Here is a 20,804-nt window from a genome sequence, read left to right as displayed (position 1 = left end):
TGATTTACAGGAGAAGTTTTATTAACTCCATCTCAACATCGATCATTCATTTCACGAAGTCTAGATAACATGCTCCGATCTCTTGTTCGGATGGGCAAAAATAAGGCACGATGATACTGTGTTCAAGCCAGGACTGAACTTGAGAGTTCAGGAATTCAGGCCTGAATGGTTCATCCACGAAAAACTATAAATGGACATTACATAAGGAGTAAAGCAATTGAAAAGGCCAGCTCCATTACTCCAAAATCACAATCTTAATGCAGATGAGCCTGGATTGGGACTGAACCAGAATTCCGGACCAAAGTGATGCCTCCACGATCTGATCAAATGCAGAGTCGCAGTGCCATAATTTCAGCAGGGCAGGCAGTATTTGGGTTATCCCACGTAAGGCAAAGGCATAAGAACTCACCAGGAATTGCATTGATCTCCAGCAACTTCATCTCCATTCAAATCGAGATATATATGCACTTTACAGTCTATATACATCTAATTTAGGAGTGGAGCTCGGGATGCAACCAGATGATAAAAATTCAAACACCGGAGATGCTGTTACAAGCAAGTCCATTGTCCAAATTTCTCCATCTAACCTAAGGGGTCCTGAACTTTTTCATCTTTCCCCCACTTTTTTTACACAAGGGAAAGTCAAACATGAGTTGATCAACTATTTCTCTCTAATGGACAGACCAGCAGAATACCTTACACACCTTTTACTGCCTCTTTGATATAGTCTTCTTCAATCCCTTGATGATCTTCCCGAACCACAATAAGTTCATCACAGTTAGCACCAATGGTACAACAAACGCCAAGAGTTTCCCAAATGCATGCATCTGGTTGACCTGTGCAGAGACGGACCATCTAGACTGTTAAATGTTCCGAAAATTTTAACAGGGATATAACACATGGCAGTCCACCAACAAGACCACTGCGATAGATAATAAGATACAGAGTTTCCAAAAAACGAAAAAAAGGAAAATTAAAGCATGTTATCTGCCAGGACATTAATTTGCAAATATAAAGTTCTTCCAACCAATAAATTTTCTCAGAGAAGACCAACCTTAGTGATTAATTTCTAATGAAACTTCACAGATAAAGACTATGAGAGGTTATTACCTGGTCTAAGTGCAAGTAGACATGGTAAAACAAGTAGAGAAACAGGAGAATTCTGGCAACCTGCACAGAATAATACGAGTGTCACAAAAGGTGAAAAAATTACAAGATGCATTAAAGTTACTGTAGCTAACAAAATCACTTTAACAATTCCAGAGACAGAAGTAACGCGAAGTTACCAGCCAAGATAAGAATATGACAACACCATTGATAAGATATGCTTTAGACTTCTTCATTCCAGCCATGTCAAGGTACCTGAATCACAAAAGCGAAAATGATGATATAAGTGAAAAAAAGGCTAGAAGCATTTATCAAATTCCCATTGTTCCAAATACCATCTCAAATTGATTCCAGGGGTTGTCGTCTCAGAGATGAGAACCATAAAGGTATAGAGTTGTCCCTCACTGGTTAACATAGCATATGCCAATGATACTATTGATAGGATATGATGAATTACCTGTCACAGACAATACCAATTTTTCTATCAAGAGCAATAACATAGTCAAAAGCCAAGAATTTCTTCATATGTAAGAAAATTGTATACAGAAACTATGACAAAGAGTTATCAGACTCTCAACACAATCTGCATCCACCCAGAAACAGAACATGGTTGACATCAACTTGGGAGTTTCAATATGAAAAATGTAGAACACCTAAAACACTCGGAAGTCTTATATTACTTCCACCACCTAAATTAAGAAGATAGAGTACTTACATACTCCATGCCACCTAGCGATGGATAAAACCAGAATATCATCCCAAGATCGGTGAGAAAGTATCCAACAGAAATCTGCAAGTAAATCCATAGTAAAGCCACACAGCACCAATTCAGATTACTGAATAAAAAGGTTTTGCAGTAAATCTTGCAATACAATGGAACTGCATAGCATTAAATCTAGCACACGTCACTTGCAAAGTGAACCTATTATCAGCCATTTGGGCATGACGTCCTCTTCCCTATGGATAAATCCTAGTGTATTAACGTTTTCCACGGTGCAGCAAAACAAGATAGAGATGTAACTGTGCTAAAGAGAGAAGCCTACGAAACAGAATAAAAATGGGGAAAGAGAAAAAAGAAAGTAATCAACTTAAAAGGCTCTTGACGGTTTCCCTTTCTACAGTCATAAAATAGTAAGGTATAGTTATAGGCACAGCAATTTTTATGGTCAAACCAGAAGCAAACCATACAGTATGAGACTATCCACAAGCAAAGCAAAACTACATAAGAAAAATGCCAAGATATTTAACGTTAACACTAAGGATCAAAGATTGGACACACTCAACTAAATTCATGTATTTCTTCACAAGCTTTTAGTTACTGTAAATTCTAAAGCTCCGAATTTAGTTACTGTAAATTCTAAACCTAAACCAGTTACATAGTCTCCAGAATTTAAGCACTGCCTCTTATTCTACATCACGAGTTCCCTAAGCCCCTCAGAACCTTTAGAAAAAAAAAAGAAGACAGCACACTTGTAGGCATCTAAGAGACTGTAACTTGATTTAGCCAAAAAAGGAGTCTGTAACTTGACATTAATACCCTAAAACTTTTAAGGCATAGGCTAATACTAGACATCCAAAATACATCGACCTTTATACTCGCCACGCAGAGAAATGCTCCCCAATCCTCTTGCATCAGCTAACAACATGATGCACTGAGTTTTTTTTCCCTGCTAGGTAAGAATTAGAAAGTCTGGGGACGGGAAAATGGGAGCAGAACCCGCGACTTTCCTCGATTCTTTATAAGGGTAGACAATCACTAGATCAAACATCTGTTTCATCTGTCAGTACTGGTATCAAAGAGGAGACTAAGCTATGCAAGAGAAGTTGTAGCCAACAATTAACTCAAACAGCAAAAAAGTTTGAAGAGGCAAAACACTGAATGCATCCTCACCCCTAGTATTGAAGTGGACAGTGAAGAACTTCGAAATGTAATGAGGTCATTAAGTTGGTAATCAGCATACATATCTGACCAGAACACCAAATATAGCGACAGAGCAGTGATGAAAATCGCATGGACAGTTGATATGGCCCTGCAAAATGTACATGTGTGAGATACTTCATGTTATGAAATATAAAAGAAAAGGCTGACGTAAGGAAATTAGTCGATCACCGATTATTCCACTCAACGCGCTGCATGTATGAAAGGCTTGGATAGCTCTTGAAATTCAGCGCACTAATTAACTGCGTGAGGTCATAGACCTGACTTGAACAATCAAAACAGAACCATATTATAAATGAACAAAAGATAAATAATCAAAAAGAAATTTGCCAACTTTGACAATTGTCTTTGCCTTGGGACGAAAACACCAGTATGATAATACTTATAATGTAGCAAGCAACATGATAGGACTAGTACTTCACGTGTCCCACATGGCAATACTAGCAAAGGAAATTGTGAACCTACCATTTTGCAACCAAGAATCCCACCAACAACAGATGTGTAAGGAACAAAAGGATCTGCAAGCATATACTCCCTCAGTAGATGTTCAGCCTGATTTTGGTAATAACTAACTGCCATTGCTCTGCTTTTTCCGTCCAGAAACACGTCAAATTCTGTGCCAACCAGACTATCTCCGCTGCTTTATTCTTCTATCCTCTTTGTCTAAGTTTCTCTAAAAATCTGAAGAAAGAATAGAAGAAGTGTATGAGTGACAAAGAAGAAACAGCAACCAGAAGTCACTTAAATAAGTTTAACTGAAATGGTGCAAATTCTAATTCCAGTTCCATTTGATCTGTCAACTGACGCTCATGTCCCGAGAACAACAATGAAGATGATAAATATCACATAAGCACTTTCCATAACGAACAAAAAGCTGATTAAAGTTCAGGATCAATAAGGTCAACTAAGAAGAAAGGTAAACACTGAATGAGTTCTCCACAACATATTTTAGGCAACATATGCTGGCCTTGTTTCCATCTAGAGTATCTTCATTATTGGAAAACCAACAGCAACTTAAAGACACACAATTATCGGCACTTGAAATTAGGATTATTATTAGGTCCAAACCCAGTGAGATATTTTTCACATAATTTACCATTGGATGATTGTCTTGTGTACTAAAAAATAATGACGTAGTCAAATACGTCCACATGTCAGTCATCCAACGTTGAGTATGTAGCTCACTTTTTGTACCAGCAGTAGTCTAAAAAAAAAAAAACCTTGGAATTATTGTTAGAATGCTTCTGCACATTGCAAAAGAAGCTCATAAAGTGCTACCATCCAGAGATTTGCAAAAACTAAAGGACAAACCAGATAGTTGAGCTTCTTTTGAATGATAGTTCCCAAATTTTTGTATCTCTGGAAAATTCTAGATACTCGGGTAAATAAGAAGAGCATTATTCCTAGAGCCCATCCCTAGGGCATTAGGAGTACTCCCAATTGACGAATAACAAACCACAAAATAAAAGGGAAAACAAGGTGACAAATGACAAGGTCGCTTCCTGTCAGAAGATAAGAAAATCAACCACAACGTATAATCCTTGGAGTGACCTGTTTGAACTACTCATCAATAGCAGCCAGAGGAAAAAAAAAAAAAAAGTTCTCATCTCAGGCTGCAGTAAGACGCTTCTGAAATTAGAAAACCAATGCATCCTTGTTCCGAAGATAATATCCAATTACAGAACGAGAAGCAAACTCTGATCAACACTTGCAGCATCGAAGACCACAAAAGTTGACATATTGAAGCAATAAGTAACAATAGTCGAATCACTCAGCACCGTTCCGTACTCGCATGCTTCAACGTTCCGAAATTAAGCAACATCGAGCACACCGCATTGTTCCTTCGAAGGCCGATTACTGTCATGATAATCAACTCAGTACAGAGCAAATCCAATGTCACTCCGGCCATTACTGATCGAACCAGTACGGCCGACGGCTCACACAACACAAGACGCCCATCCGAATGCCAAAAGAAAACCGCAACTCAACCACGCACAGGCACGCACACAGAGACGCACAAAAGCTTTCTTCAGGTTCCAGCCGGTTCAAGAAGGCGAAAATTCAAAACGACGGCGAAACAAGCAAGAGACTGCTCACAAACATGCACAAGCGATCACGGAGATCATCGGCACCGTCCCTCCTTCGCAACCCATCAGGAACACATACACACACAAAAAAAAGAAAGAAAAAAGAAAGAAAACCTCAGAAAACGAGGCGACCGTAACGCACGAACAAGTCGCCTGCGGAGGGAAGGTGCCTCCGGCGATCGAGCTTACCGGAATCGGAGGAGTTCGACGGCGGACTGAGGGGCAATCGTGGAGCGAGGGAGACGAAGATTCTGGGCGGCAGCGAAGTTTCTAGGGAGTGCAGCGCGCACGCAACCCACCGGGAACCGATGCTTCTATTTAAGAACTCTTTCCAGAAGAAGCAAACCCGCTAGAAAAATTGATATGGAATTTAACAAAACCCCGCAGGAGGGGGCGGAGATGACGTGGCAGTCGAACGCGTCACGTCGATACCAGAGTGGCCAATCAGGGTCGCGGACATGGACGGACCAGCCATCCCCGCCTAAATGTGCGCGCGCGGCTCTTCTTATCTCTCGAATTATTCACAAATAAACCATGCATAAATTAATCTTGCCTGACGTCATAAATGCACCTGATGTCCTGTTTCCCGGATATCGAATATCCAACAATGCACTTAAAATGTAATTCTCCTTTACCGTACTTGCGTCAATTCAGTCCCAAACATTTTAATTATATCAATTGAGCTCTAAAATTTTTGAGAAACCGCAACGTAGTCCATCCGGCCGTTATACGTGACATTGTTGGCGCTAACATTAACATTTTATTTTATAATTTTTTGATATTTTTTTTCTTTTTATTCCTCTCTCTCTCTCTCTCTTTCCTAGCTATCGCGAGCCACGGGCCACAAGCGAGGACCATGTTGCCCTCACTGGCCCAAAGTTAAAAAAGAAAGAAAGATAAAAATTAAAAAAAAATAATGAAATTTGTCCGCATCAATATTGGTCATGCCACGTATGATAGCCGGCGCTTATATCAGCGATTTTCGATCAAAAGACTACATCGGCAAATCGCCAAAAGGTTTAAGATTCAACTAGCACAACCGAAAAATTTAGGACTTCTTCGATACTTTTCCTTAGTGTTAATTCATGTTTTCATGATCGCGGCGTTGGAATTGATTGGGTCAAACGCGTTGGACGATGGAGATCGCTTGTTAAAAGCAGTCAAGGGGACAACAGTTTTTGTTGGATATCTCGTATGATAATACAAACATAATGCAGCTTTGGACCCAACGTAATGGGCGTCGCTATGTTCTAACAAAGATTGAACGTGCCTTACAAAGGAATTGTTTCCCCCCCGCTGTCGGGGAACAATTTTGTAGGAATTGACAGTCAATTTAATATAATTACGTGACCAGAGATTTGATCGAATGTTGCTTCTTTATCATTAAGTTATAAATTATTCCAGGAAGAAAGAACAAAAAAACATAATCACGTGACCAATGAAGTTACTTACCTGTTCTAAGATGGCCTTTCTAGTTATGAACAGATTTATAATTACCGAAAGTATCGGCAAGCAAACTGTGTTCATCAGGTGGATCAGTTTGGCGGGCTAAGCAGGGACAAAGGACCTCTCTGTTTCTGTATGCGAAAAAGTAGGAGATAATTCGGTACATTTCCGACAGTTTCCTGCGAGATATGTAGATCATTTATGTCGCCAACACGGTTGTAGCAGCGATAATGTCGGCGCAAAGCTTTACAAACCATTGATCGAGTGAGACTCAGAATGATCAATGACTACATAGGCTGGTCCCTGTGACCCGGGTCCAGTCGAGTCTCAGCTGCTTAAATGAAGGGATCCATTCAATGCAAAATCCCAGAGTACAGACAATACACTGCTTCAAAAAGGAGGTGGGATTCAATATGCGACAGTTTTCTTCCTCAAGCTCATGATCAAGGTTCGATACGGTTCATCTACGCCTCGACGTGGAAGTATTTATTAGTACAGAACATCCGGCAAATTCTTCTTACAAGTAAGAACACGTCTGAAAGGACAATCCATCGAGGACATGGACTACAACCTTTCTTGAGGGCAATAGCAGCGACCCATCTGAAAGTTTGATACGATTCATCTACGACTCCATGGATTGTCCTTCCAGATGTAATTTGATTCATATGAGGACAATAGCTAGAATCACCATTTCTCTTCTCCAGTCACCGATATTTCCTACATAATTTACAGGGCAAGCACTGTTTTGCAAGGTACGTCCAGAGTTACCGTGTTACCACAAAAAGGCAAGACTTTCGCTCTTCCAAAAGAATGCTCTCTCTCCACCCAGATTCTTGCAAATTCTGATCATGTACCAAGTTCACTTTTTCTTTATCCTTTGTCTCGGAGAAGATGAGGATGACGAAGCGGAGAGCCAACCTGATTTCTTGTTCTCGGCCATGTCCTTGCATACAGCCTTCTGGACCTCTTCCTTCAGTTCCATGAAGCGCGCCTTTTTATTCCTCTTCTCTTCAGATGTGCCCTTTTCAAGGAAGAAATCGTCGGGAACCTCGTCCAGGAAGTTGTCGAGAACATCCGAGCAATGAGGGAAATAGCGCCGACCCATTTCCACTGCAATCACAGAAATTTCAATGAGCTGTCGGTATTAGAATGACTAACGGCCTTATTTAGTTATAGGAATCAGCAGATTAGAATTTCCAGATTGTAACGAGGCTTCTAGTCCAGTCCACGCCTACATCATCCCACTGAATACAAACATAATCCTTGAAAAGTTTAGATTTCTCAGGTAAAAACCTTGGTGCAGAAGCTTTGAATGCTTTTCATGGTGCTTATTGCGTAGCAAAACAGATGTCTATCAGCATTGTACAGTTTACAAACTAAAAGCCACAAGCTAGAGAAATGCTTTGGGCTGGTTATGTTCATAAGACGTGGATATACACATCTGTCGAGAGCATGTACACAGAATTCCAAATCATTTGCAGACATCATCCAGGGTTTAGTAAGAAACCAATCCATAAGAATAATCTTGCACGCAGACATCTTGAGTATGCCTTAAATGTCTGTAATTCCATTGTCAGCAATGGTGGCTTTCCTAATATATCTGATTATATAACATGTCAACCTAGGGACTGGTGAGTGAGACTTTATGTGGACATGAAAAGTACAGCACCGCTCAAAGACCAAAATTAAGCAGTTTCATGTCAATACATGTTAAATTGGCAAATAGCCCTTAGCCTCAATAGAACAATGATAATCCAAGAAACAAGATTGGCTGAAATTGGAATTGCCATCCTTGAGGATCTACTATCGAAAGCATTCTCATTGGGATTCCACCGCTCGTAGAGGCAGGGGAAATGGGGAGGGCCACACTTCCAATGGAGAGATGACAAAATAAGTTTGGTACCCCAGAAACTGCATTGAGTTCTGAAAGCTATTCGCCAAATTTTCAGCAACAGCTTCATTAGTCCACTAAGACCACTAGAGAGTCGCTCTAGATAATGTCGTTCAGGAAACATAGACAGTAGGCATCTCTTTAGGCTCTATATTACTCAACAGATCCATGCGTTTGTATGAACTCAGAACATAAAACATCATGCGCTCTTATGAACTTGGGACATAAAAGATGACAAAACGGTAATTCAGTTTGTACCTGTTCTACGCAGTGCCTGAAGCTTCAATTGGAGTTCGTTAGCACAGAAAGCAGGGCCTTCATTCAAATCAACCTGCTTCCCATTCAAGCTTTTTGATGCTAAAACTTTATACAATGAGGTCCACTCTGCATCTGCAATCTCCATAGCCAGCTTGGCTTCAGCAGGAAAAAACGTCCCTGCAAATTTCACTGCCACAATGAAAGCAAGCAGTGATCAAAACAAGGTAGATAGAACATCCAGTATTCTCTCAGATGATCAAATCTATATCTGCAAACCGATGACGTGGGTGCAACGGCAAAGAATGCACAACCGGAACACTGTAGCGTAAGTTCCAAAGTGTCGATGGAGTTAGTGTTGGACACACATGCAATCTCAAAGAGATTTATTCTTTGAGTTATCTTGGAAGATAAGAGTAGCTTTTCTCCGACAAATATGTGAAGGCATTACCCAGCTGCTACTGATAGAAAACAGGAAAACACTTAGGATCACAACAAGTGAGTGGCATCGTAAAGCACATAATTCCCTCAATAAGATGCTTCCATTAAGTTCATGGCAACAACATTGAACCCGAGTTTGAGTACACACCTTATTCTTTCATGATTTTTTTTTTTTTTGGGTCATATATTCTTTCATGAAGTTAGCAGGTGCATTTTATGCACCTAATATTTACATGCATAAGGTGAGGTTCCTCAACATCCAAAAAGGAAATCAAAACGTGCCAAAGAAATAAAGAACAGCTCGAGAAAAAATAGTAAATGATTGATGCACTCGGGTTTACCTCTGCTAGCCAGGTAGTCAAGCCTCATAATGTCATCAGCTGTTGCATCTGTTGAAATTGACACGTAATTAGACATGTAACCAGCCACTGAAATACATTGCATCTCCCGTTCAAGGACATCAATGCATATTCGGTCTTTGTTAGATTCCTGCCCCTGTTTTGTCTCCTGGTTATAATCCTTGGGTCTTGTCGATCTCCGACAAATTGTAACAGCTGTTTGAACATCCGACATTCTTTCCACTGCACAGGCACCCTTAGCCAGCAGAGCCATTAAAATAGACGGTGCCTTTCGCCTCGCAGCCAGATGAAGCACTGTGTATCCTTGAGAATCCTTGAGGTTAAGATCAGCCAATCCTAGACCAAGCACCTCCTTGAAAACCTTGGGATCACAGAAAGCAGTGGCGTAGTGAAGAGCAAAAGCATCATCGAGAGTGACATTCGATTCATGTAAGAGACGCCTGACCAATTCGACATCATCAGAGTCCAAAGCTCTGTGGACCTGCTTGATTTTCTTTTCCAGCAAGGGATTCACGTCAGTTACCATTGGTTCAGCAGCCCTGCCAAATTTGTCACGTTGTACTTTTATTTTAGTATAAACCTCATGAGGAAGCGCCTTTTCTAACACAATGCTGTCCATATGAGATCCTGCAACTCTTTCGATGCAGCACGAGAGTAGCTCGTTTAACTGGAAGTCGGAAGCAACCACAAGTATGGGGACGACATCTTCCACCGCAGCCTCCTTGACAAAGTAGAAAAGACGACGCTGCAAAAATATGGGTCAACCAAGCTTGATTAGATCTGCTAACAAACTACTGGCAAACATATTTTCAGAAACGAAAATATTATCTGAATTCTGAATCAGTCTTCAGCATTTGCCCTTACTTTCCTATTCTAGCTTGCCACTTGAAACTAGAGATGAACACAGAGTTTTCAGCGCAGCTTCTGTGAAAAGAATTCACATTCAAAGAAACTTCCTTGTGTCAGTTTCCCATCTAATTTGTCCTGATGTGCATCCAACAATCTAGCCACCCAAGATAAATCTTATTAATTTGCAATCTGTCCCTACAAAAATTACCAGACCATCGCGACATGAAATCAACTTTCCTATAGAAGCTACTGCAGACCAGCCTGTGTACAGATCGGAAAGATATATTTATAACAGTAATTAATCCAGGCAGCAAAAGGAAAAAATCAATCCAGACCCTTGAAATACCTGAATAAGCATCACGAACTCTTTTATCTGAAAAGTGGCCGAGGCATACATCAACTCCACGGCATAGTTAATAGCAGGGAGGCACGCGTCATGCGTGCAACTGCTGTCCACACATGTTGACACCGTCGCTGGAAATGGCTTCAGCTTTCCCGTGTATATGTAACTCAACAAAACATCGAAAGCCTCATATCCAACACGACCATTGCTTACCATCTCCGACATGAGATACCTCGGTTTTCCTTCCCCTGCATTATTGCCATTTCCCTTCTTGAAAAGCTCGTGAAAGAACCGACTCCGAGCTGCCAACAAGCACCTGTGGACTCCCACAGAGATGCCCTCAACCACTATTTCCACATCACTGTAGTTGTAATCGGCACCAACCAGTAGCTTCTCGAGGCTACTGCTGAGCTTGCTCAAACTCAGAAGATCAAGGGCATTGCCTGACTCTAGATTCATGGCAGGAACCAACACGTCGTGATCGGTAGACCCATTTGACAAATAAGACGATGGCGAAGACAGTTCATTCCCATTATCCATTAACTTTAAAGACTAGATATCAGTAATCCTTCCAATAGTCTCAATACATATACAAGTCTCGCGATTTCTAGCCACGAACGCCAAAAAGGGTATCCTTATAAGAACATCTCAGAGACACTAAGCACACCCAGACGGCAATTTTATTTGCCCAAATACTCCAGCGATCACAGACATCAAAAGAATCAGCGACAGACCCTTCGTCCCAATGAATCACTTCAACAACTTAAAATGATTACCTGTTCGTCAAAAGAGAAGACAAGAAGTAACAACAACACGAGAGCTCGAAATCACCTAGTGAAGCAACTCCTCACACTGAGCGTGCAACAAAGAGGGAGTCAAAACCTCCACACAACCTCGTGCTTCGAAATAGGAAGATCGTTCAGACGAAGGATCGGATGGAGGCACAGAAGGAACCCCACGGACCGCGAGATCGCGAGGATTGTCGGATATAAGCACGTTGCTGAGGAGATGGAGAAGCGAGCTCCGAGTAGGAGCGTGTGAATGGGGAGAGAGAGAGAGAGAGAGGGGGTGGTGGTGGTGATTCTGAAATCAGAAGAAAGTCAAAAGAAGAAGAAGAAGAAGAGGAGGAGGAGGAAGAAGGGAAGGGAAGCGAGTGCTGTGGGGGCGGCTTCGTTCTCTCTTCCAGCTCTGGTCCAACGCGGTTGACTCAGGAGGAAGAACAAACCGACTTCGCCATCTTTTAGCTCGTAAGCAAGCGTAACGACCAATCAGCACCAACTCTGCCTCTCCCCCCTTCATTTTCTTTTTCACAGAACGCGGTCCGACGCAAAAAGGTTTCAATTTTTTCATTTTTTTCATTTTTTTGGTCGAATGGTTTCCACTTTCATACGTGGCAAACAAGGAAAAAATATATCCATCGATGAAAAAACACCCTTTTGCAGATTTTACGCTATGATCATCATGGCGAATTAAGAAAACGAGATTTGCAGAACTTGAAAATGGCAAAACCGTTTGAGATTTTCATAGAAGACACAAAATATATGCATATATGAAAAAAACATCCTTTTGCAGACTTTACATCGTGAATCTATGATGATGCCAAATTAAAAAAAAAAATGAGATTTGCAGGATTCGAGAACGGGAAATTCGTTCGAGATTTTTGTAGTGTAAATAAATTTATTAATCATTTAGCTATGTCGTGCCCATTTTAGAATATGTATAGGCTGTAAAATCGAAATAAACGGACTCGTGTTAACAACAATAAAGTCGTTCAATCAAAGTTATAACAGAAGCAAAAAAAATGGTGCCGTGAATCGAGATCGACTGGTCTTTACATTACAAACGCGAACGGATATTATTTCACATTTACAATGATTTCTGTCTTCTAAGACAATTCATTGTCGTTGGTTCGATGGGCTTCCACCCAAAGACCACCCCCCCTGGATGATCACCGCCGTTGAACTCTCATCCGGATCCGACGGACGCAAATAATTCGTCCCCACGTCCAAGTACCTTAAACGCGCGCATCACTCCTCACGCGCGGCGCTCCCACCCCACCGGCCCGCGCGAACGTCGGCCACGAACTCCGCCACCGCCTCCACCCCGCCCTCCCCTTCCCTCGTCGTGTCCACCACCAGCCTGGGGACGCCGCCGAGGTCGTACTCCGTGCACCCGCCGTACGCCTCGAGGAGCCTCTCCATGTCCCGCCACGTGGTCGGCTTGTGCCAGCTCCCCCCGTCTCGCCGCGCCTCCAGCCGCCGCCGCCACTCGACCTCGTCGCCTGGCCTGCACTCGACGACCGCGACCCGCGCCCCGTGGGACGACGCCAGCCGGACCAGGCGGTCCAGGTGGGCCCGGCGGGAGAGGGGCGAGTCGACGACGACGGAGAGGCCGTTGGAGAGCTGGGTGGCGGCGACGGCGAAGAGGACGTCGTAGGCGAGGTCGTTGAGGAGTCCGTCCGGGGGCTGGTGCCGCTGTTGCAGGGCGAAAGTGCAGTCGCGGACGTCGTCCTTGTCGAGGAGGGGGATCTTGAGGGCGGAGGACAGGGCGCGAGCGAGGGTGGACTTGCCGGTGCCTGGGTGGCCTTTCATGGCGATGATCACGGGCGTGTCGGGTCTGTGATTTTCTTGTTCCTCCGCCATCTTTTTGCCGATTTTGATGGTGGTGTTTGTGGAGGTCAGTGAAGTGATTTTGACGATGGTTTTGCATAAATACGAGGCGGGGTTCAATCAAAGGTCAGCGTAAGAGTGATCTGGCTCTGGCTCTGGCTCAGGCTCAGGCTCAGGCTCAGGCCCAGGCTCAGGCTCATTAAAGACGAGTCAAAACAGAGCACGAAATATTCCACAGGAAATCTAGTTATTTTTCATTTTCCAAGGAAAAAAGAATATTCATCTCGCTTACAAGAAGAAGACGCCTCTCTCTTTGGTTTGACTTCCCACTTTGAGAGAGAGGGTCCATGGAGGACATGACAACGATACTAGTAGTAAAATAAGGGAAACTCAGACATTGCATCTTGTGGGGGAGCTTAAGGTTATGTCGGGCCAGATTTACACTGAAACACATGAACACCTATACATGAAGACGTGACTTTGACTCTGTTTATTGGGCTTCCGCTCGTGCTTGCCATGCCATCGATGGCACGGGTCGATCTAGTTTCCTTTGGAAGAAGGCAAGGGAACGAAGTGGCGGTACTCCGCGAGGGCCCAGGTGGGGAAGATGTTTCTGTAGGCCGAGTAGTGCAACATGCAGTTCCTCATGAAGACACCCATCAGCTCCTGCCAACGTAAAGAAGCATGTCAGCAATTGAATGTCACTGATATTTTCCATTTATAGTTTCTCCAAACGCTGTAAATTTAATGAGACTGAGACGTACCTGTTGAGGGAAATCACCATCATCCAGTTGACCATTGATCAGGATCTTTGCGCCACGGTGAATAGGTGTGGGATCTCTCTCGACCTAATCAAAGCATCACCACAAATGTCAATTTTTGTTCTGGAGTAACTGCAAAAAGTTTATAACGCTTCCATTGCGGTTTAAGAACTGACCTGCCCAGCATGGATCAAACCCATTATAGCCAGTGACGTATGTATCAAGTTTGTGTGACCAAGAGGCTTGTAAACCTGCAACAAAGAACACAAAATGATCCGGTTAGTCAAAGAGAAGTGATGGAACAAACTGTCCGAACACTGGGAAATAGAGACAGACAGACAGACACAGACGAATTACTGATTTGAAGAGGAAACTGACTGAAAACAACCTTTGTGGGGCATGAAAGGTAGCTCTCTCCCCAACCGCCATCTTCATTCTGAGCGTCGAGCAGAAATTCAACCCCTCTGCGCACTGCTTCACAGTTCTCGTAAGTCTTGCCGACGGCCTCCAGGGCAACCAGCGCAAACCAAGTGCCATAAATGAAGCAAATGCCCCAATTGCCATACCTGCATGAGGGGTTGTCATTGAGTTTATCTCCGTTGGACCATTTCTAACCCTAAACTGGTAAAATTTTCACACATCTAATGATCCAGAGATAAAACATACCACGAACCGTCGGGCTTTTGAATGTCTAGAATGAATTGAGTAGCAGTCACAATGAACCTGTCGATCTCCTTCTTCCTGTGCCCAGGGTGTAACTTCCTAAACAGAAGTAGTGCCTGGATTGAAGATGAAGTACACTCCACGTACCTATATCAAATTTGATTAATCATCAGAGTAAGTCACAAAGCCAAAGACAATCCACAATGTATGGAGGTCTATACTTTACTTACTCGTACTCAATGACGAGGTCCTCAAGAAACTCCACTGGGTTAAGCAACTGAAGTAGAAACAAGTAGAAGAAAGATTACTATCCGATAGCCAGGGAACCCCTAAGAAATTTGAAAGGAAAATTTAAGAAAATCGAGCAAATACCTCTAGCCATGATCCAGCTCCTGATGGCTCCCAGGCTGACATACCACCATTCTTGTTCTGTACAATTTGTCGATACTTATTAGCGACACTGACGCATGTCCAATGTCCTCAGACAGAGGACTATGGAGGATTAAGCAGAACTTTCTAACTTTCACACATGCTCCTTCCCCTTCTTAAACATGGATCAGTTGTCAATTGCAATGTAACTCACTTATTACCTGTAGAGAGAGGATAACATTGACAGCATCATATAGCTTTTCAGGTTCCATCCTTTCTCCAACAATTTCCGGCGGCATCATAGCAAAAAGTAGGAGACACTGGAATGAAAGAGAACTCGGTTAGGAATAGCCAATTGGATGAAGTCCAGTATTCAACCTGAACACTGGAGAAAAAAATTGTCCACCTTCATGCTTTCTGCTGTGCAATCTGAAACTTGCCATCCATGATCTTTGTCTGAGAAAGCCCATGCTCCTTTGGAAATGTGACGGTACATTTTCTTCAAGTCGCCAGAGGGGTTTCGGTCGATCTTTTCCAATTACAGACAAAACAGTTTCAGTCAAATTTATGATTAACGAGAGAAGGTGAGTGAACTCCTCAACTATTTTGAAGAAATAGCTCAAGGACTAAAACACACCTGAGAGTCCTTCAGAAATTCATGTCCTTTCTTAAGGATGGGGCCAACTTCATCAATGAGATCGCTAGCAAGCAACGCTTGAAGGCTGAGACCACAATCCCACACTTGACTTCCAAAGCTCTGCAACAATCGGAAAGTGTTAAACTCTCGACAAATTGATTAGCTTTTTAATGTTAAGAAACCAAAAGGCTAAAGATTTGCTTTTGATGGCTCTGTTTTCGGTAGCTATAAAGACAAACCTGCATCTTAATTCCATCTTCCCCAACCCAGACATAATCTGGGACTCTGGCTAGATGCTTCTTAAAAGCTTCCCCATTTGGATCCTCAACCCAACAAGCAAGCATCATCAGTGGCTGTTCAACATAATTGGATAGCAGAGTATTAGAAACACCATACGTGTCGTTGCGCATTAACTTATCAGAAACTGTTCAACTCTTTTATTCTTGGTACTGGCATTACCTTTTCCACACAACCGATGGTAATGTATCTGCTGTTTTCATCCTCATAATGAATGTGCTCCATCGTTTTCCGAATGGCAACATCCCTAATCTTCTTGAATGGCCACCACTTGAGAAGAGGCTCGGTGCCAAAGTAGAGAGCGTCCCACATGAGGGTCTGCAATTTCGTGTGAGGATAGTGTGCATCTTCCTGAAACAACCATCGGAATCCATTCAGAACACCCGTGTGATTACATCACAATTTGATCACTTGACAAAGCAAGTGATCTATCGAACTTACTGCTGCACATAAGTGGCGGATTCTCCACCACGAGATCTGATCATAAGGTTCGTTGTAGATTTCTTCTCTGATTTGCTTGATGAGAGGGGTGATGGGACCGACAAACTTCTTCCCGTAGAGGTACGACATGGGCATGTAAGTCAGGCGGCAGTAGCAGAACATTTGTGCTGCAATAAAGGTTACGGCGCAAACAAGAATCAGAACAAGCAAGCCTCGGTCAAAGCCAATTCAGCATCAAATAGAAGAAAACAGAACCCTCTTGTCAGAGGCAGAGTATAAGAAAGTTCGTTCGGGCATTAAGCCGAGCAAGTTGCATACCTGGACTCATGAATGAAGGGAAGTCCCAAAACTCTGGGGGCATTGGGTGGGATCCAACCCATTCATAACAGCCAATGATCTACAAAGAAGATGTCCAAGTCCAACCGTTAAAAACCAGTGCAATTATGCAATTTCGCTCAAACGGAACGAAGTCGTTGTAGATTTAATCATGATGAAGCATTTAAAAGTACCGCGAGCCAAGTTTTTCCCCAGGAGGCGGTTTTGGTGGCACTGCCATGGTCGAGGATCCACTTCCTCCCTCTCTCACAAGCATTGTCGAGGCCTCCATCGGGACCTTCACCCAGGAGACGCATGCAGACATAGTTGAGGACCGTCCCGATCATCGTACTGTGGCCTTCAATGTGCAATCCCCAGCCACCATCTTCGTTCTGCAACACACACCAATCATTTTCAGCAATTTAAGTTTGATGTAACAGTCTTAATCCATATCTAACAGCTTTAATAACCTCGTAAAACAGAGGCGGTTCGGTCTCAGATGTTCGACGTTACCTGATGGTAGTAAATGTAGCGGAGGATCTCCCTGCGATGCTCGGCATGGAAAACGGTGTTGAGATATCCGGTCACGTACAGACTCATGACCTGCAAAATCGCGAATCCCAGTTCCGATCATCACAATGAACAATTAAAACAGAAAAAATAAAAAAGGTACGACTTTACGACGCGAGTCGTTCTGGCCGAAGAAACCAATCGGTCGACGGATAATCACCAGGGGAGGGAAGTAGAAGGCGATGGGGCCAGCGTTCTCGGCAGGCCAGTGGCCATGGCTGGACTGCAGAACCGACCAGAAGCTGACGGAACGCCGGACGGCGGCGGTCGCCTTCTCATAGGTGATCTCCTCGCCGTCCTCGATCTTCACCGGAGGGATCGTCTGCTTGAAGTTCTTCTCCCTCAGGTACTGCAAACGGGGTTAACAAAAAAAAAAAGAAAGGGCCAAATTAATTGGACATTGTCCGACCAAAAAAAAAAAAAAAAGGGACGTTGAAAAAAATCAAAAGTCAACGGACGCCCAGTAGGCACAGTGGGCTCGATCTAGTTATACAGGTCCTGGTGGGCCCAGGAAGTGTAGTGCAAAAATATAAATAAATCTTGACCGTCTGATGTCCTGATATTTAAACCCTGGACCCACTTAAAACCCAAGGTCCAGATGGAAATCTAAAGTGCTCTGACGCCGTGTGTATTATATCCATACAGATAGTCATACGGCGTCGGTCCACGCCGAGAACAGTTTTTAAGCTAATCCTGAGAGAATGATTAGCCGACACGGCGGCTGCTGCTGCTGCAACAGCAATCAAACATTTTGATCACAAGAATCTGAGCAACGCCCATCTTGGTCTTAACGCTCAATAAACAATTTAGATGGCGTCCGAATTGCTCCTTTCTTTTTTTTTCCCGGGCCGCGTACCATCTTGGACTTTAACCAATCAGGTGCGGGCCCGCGTCGTGCTCGGAGGATTACGTTGACAAATCCGTCATTAAATATCGAAAAGCCACGCCAACACGAAAATCTTTATTTCCCTAATCTTCTTAATTTTTTGTCCCCCTGTTTTGGACCATGTTTAGAAGCAAGGGCGAAATCCAGGGAAGGTGCCCGAGCTCACGCAAGTGTGAAGGTGTCGGTTGGTGAAAAAGGGAGAGCGTCCAAACTCAAAGGCTCGGTTTTCTTTTTCGTTTCTTGTGAACAAAGAGAAGAGAAGAGAAAAGGCCGGCTTGCGGAAAGTCAAACAAAAAAAAAAAGGGTTGCTTCATCGAACAAGACAAGAACATCGGACTCATGGCTTGAGTGACATCCGCCGTCGGAAATTACCAAAAAGTACGATCTTTTACCCCCCCTTCTTGGGTTTCTTAAGAATCGTGGCAAAATGATTTTATGCACGTGGCGGGGATGAAGCAACAGCGAAATGGGTCGAGAGCCCCACGTGCGACTGGTGAGCGGTCAGCTGTTCTTGCATGTCGAAAATATTGCGTGGTGCAATGTTGACTTGGAAAAGGAGAGAGAGAGAGAGAGAACTGCGGGGGGCCACGTGTCAAATTCACAGAGCATTTCCCTTTGACTTGTCGTGCTATATTGTTCTTTCCAAATCTCTATGACGCATGACATGACGATAATAAATTAATATTACAGCTTGGAAAAACAACATGATGTCTTTTTTTTTTTTTAAGTGGTTTAGTGATTTGGGGAACCGATGAAACAATTTTTACGGCCTTTGAATTTCCTTTGGACTATCGACCCCCCTCCCCTCCAAAAAAAAAAAAAAATTCCTTTGGACCAATTTAGAGTTTTGCGAGTCAAAATCGAAGGGTCCGTTTTTTTGTTACCATCCAGCCATCGTTGGTGACTTTGATCAGAATGACCAGATCCTTTTCTTTAACCCTAGCTCTCCTCCTTGCGGACTAGTGTTTTGGTTTACATGGCGATGAGTTGATCTTCATTTCACTGAAGTTCAAACCTTGAGGACAAATTAAGCATCCAAACAAATCGGGTGACCGAGCAAATAAAGGCAGCATCTCATTGTTTTCGACACGATAAGTTTGGCTCCAATCGACCTCGGTCATATGTATTTCGGAGGACTTCAGACGAAATGAACGGACGTTATTGTTCTCTGAGGTATTGAGATATTTTCTCCATAAAGTGTAGTCCTCGCCATTTATATAGCTCATGCGTGGAGACCACAAAATTAATGAGATCAACAGCATGGTCCCCCACCCAACACGTATTATGGCCAAAGGTAGATGAAGACATGGACAAAGCGGTACGTGGCTCGTGAACCAGTGAGGAACGAGACATGTTGTTATGGTCACAATACATGCACAAGGGTAGCTATCGAAGGTCTTGATCGTATTAAGTTTCTCAAGACTGGCCATCCGTCGAAACGGAAAACGAAAGAAATGGAACTCTAGAGGGGGGAGGCAAACGTCCAAAAGACGAACGAGTTCTTTGATCGGAGATTACTACTGCCTATGACTGTTCGCCGGCAGCGAGGAAAACGCTGATAGAGGCTAGAACGAAAGATTGTTCTTCGCCGGTATGCATCCCGAGCTTTTAGATTGCCGCCGTCAACGAGACGAAGAAGGCATGCGGGCCGAGTGCACACAAGCACGGCTCGAAGAGAGAGGAGAAGGAAAGAGTGTGTATACCTGGAAGCGCCAGAGGAGGTCGGAGCTGGGGCGGACCTTGAAGCGGTTGTCGTAGAAGTTCTGGCGGGCGGCCTCGACCTCGGCCCGCTCCTCCGGGGTGCCGGCCTCCGGGTCGAACTCCCATATTTGACGCCCCGCGAAGTTGTTCAGGCTGAACAGGTTGGGGTCGTTCGCTCCCTCTCCGATCTTCAGCTTCCACATCTTGCTTTTTTTTTTTCTCTTGTGAACGTAAGTCGAGCGAACAAGAATTAGGGTTCCGAGAGATCGAGCCGGAACTTGATCTCAGGAGATCACCAACCAGCAAGAAAAAGGAGGAGGAAAGTGAAGAGCGGGTGGAGTTTCGATGAAGATAGCGAAGCGGGGGGGAGGGCCTTTATATAAGCCGGGGAGTTTTAATGAACCTCGTCGCACTTTGGAAACTTTCACGTTAGTATTATATCAAATAGAAACGAAAGTGTATAGTAGCCTCTGTTTGAACACAAGCTGCGATTTCAAATAGAGAAAATAAAGGGTCGTTGGTGGCAACTAATAATTTCAGACAACCCCACCCCCAACAAACGCAAAAAAAGACAAAAACAAAAAAAAAGGAATATAATGCAGAGAGTAAAAAGCGATATGGAAAAAAGCAATGTCAACTGTTTCCTCCTTTAATTTTCCGTATTGTCCTTCAATCTTGGTCGCGAATGAATGAATGATCTGAAAAAATATTTTGTTAAAAGCGATTGTTTGTGTTGCTTGCGAAGCTGAATAAAAATAATAAAAATAAAATAGTTCCATCACCCACAAAAGTATTCAAGCGTAAATTGTCGTCGATAATGAAAACGTTTTCGATTGAC

At 43.3% G+C, this 20,804-nt stretch overlaps 3 protein-coding genes across 6 annotated transcripts; all 3 read right to left on the bottom strand.

Annotated features, from left to right (window-relative positions):
- Positions 1 to 441: 441 nt before the first annotated feature.
- Positions 442 to 5,463, bottom strand: LOC115730283 (TLC domain-containing protein 4-B-like). Of its 3 annotated transcripts, none has more exons than XM_030660919.2 (9): positions 5,323 to 5,463; positions 3,512 to 3,727; positions 3,218 to 3,306; positions 2,999 to 3,137; positions 1,823 to 1,897; positions 1,443 to 1,564; positions 1,287 to 1,362; positions 1,111 to 1,170; positions 442 to 836 (listed from the first exon to the last, which is right to left on the bottom strand). In XM_030660919.2, the coding sequence occupies exons 2-9, from the start codon at positions 3,623 to 3,625 to the stop codon at positions 708 to 710; spliced, it is 804 nt and encodes a 267-aa protein (XP_030516779.1). In that variant the 5' UTR covers positions 3,626 to 3,727; positions 5,323 to 5,463; the 3' UTR covers positions 442 to 707. The 3 variants fall into 3 exon arrangements, with proteins under 3 accessions (XP_030516779.1, XP_030516786.1, XP_048126989.1); XM_030660926.2 differs by having other exon boundaries at positions 5,248 to 5,457; XM_048271032.1 differs by lacking the exon at positions 5,323 to 5,463 and adding an exon at positions 4,835 to 5,175.
- Positions 5,464 to 7,224: 1,761 nt separating this feature from the next.
- On the bottom strand, positions 7,225 to 11,985 carry LOC115730266 (BTB/POZ domain and ankyrin repeat-containing protein NPR1-like). Of its 2 annotated transcripts, none has more exons than XM_048271012.1 (4): positions 10,721 to 11,981; positions 9,508 to 10,270; positions 8,729 to 8,917; positions 7,225 to 7,689 (listed from the first exon to the last, which is right to left on the bottom strand). In XM_048271012.1, exons 1-4 carry the CDS (start codon positions 11,255 to 11,257, stop codon positions 7,439 to 7,441), a joined length of 1,740 nt encoding a protein of 579 aa, XP_048126969.1. In that variant the 5' UTR covers positions 11,258 to 11,981; the 3' UTR covers positions 7,225 to 7,438. The 2 variants fall into 2 exon arrangements, with proteins under 2 accessions (XP_048126969.1, XP_048126968.1); XM_048271011.1 differs by having other exon boundaries at positions 7,544 to 8,129; positions 10,721 to 11,985.
- Positions 11,986 to 13,556: 1,571 nt separating this feature from the next.
- LOC115730250 (beta-amyrin synthase-like) lies at positions 13,557 to 20,321 on the bottom strand. The gene is made up of 18 exons (XM_030660872.2): positions 19,969 to 20,321; positions 17,540 to 17,728; positions 17,323 to 17,412; positions 17,004 to 17,201; positions 16,813 to 16,891; positions 16,495 to 16,661; positions 16,216 to 16,404; positions 15,996 to 16,109; positions 15,757 to 15,876; positions 15,526 to 15,648; positions 15,341 to 15,439; positions 15,123 to 15,179; positions 14,981 to 15,027; positions 14,754 to 14,897; positions 14,476 to 14,653; positions 14,264 to 14,338; positions 14,091 to 14,174; positions 13,557 to 13,992 (listed from the first exon to the last, which is right to left on the bottom strand). The coding sequence occupies exons 1-18, from the start codon at positions 20,167 to 20,169 to the stop codon at positions 13,867 to 13,869; spliced, it is 2,280 nt and encodes a 759-aa protein (XP_030516732.1). The 5' UTR covers positions 20,170 to 20,321; the 3' UTR covers positions 13,557 to 13,866.
- Positions 20,322 to 20,804: the final 483 nt, after the last annotated feature.

Source organism: Rhodamnia argentea, chromosome 10, assembly GCF_020921035.1.
Source record: "Rhodamnia argentea isolate NSW1041297 chromosome 10, ASM2092103v1, whole genome shotgun sequence".
In the NCBI taxonomy this organism is placed as follows: domain Eukaryota; kingdom Viridiplantae; phylum Streptophyta; class Magnoliopsida; order Myrtales; family Myrtaceae; genus Rhodamnia; species Rhodamnia argentea.
The sequence above is the reverse complement of the archived record's forward strand: the minus strand, read 5'-3'. Positions and strand labels throughout refer to the sequence as shown.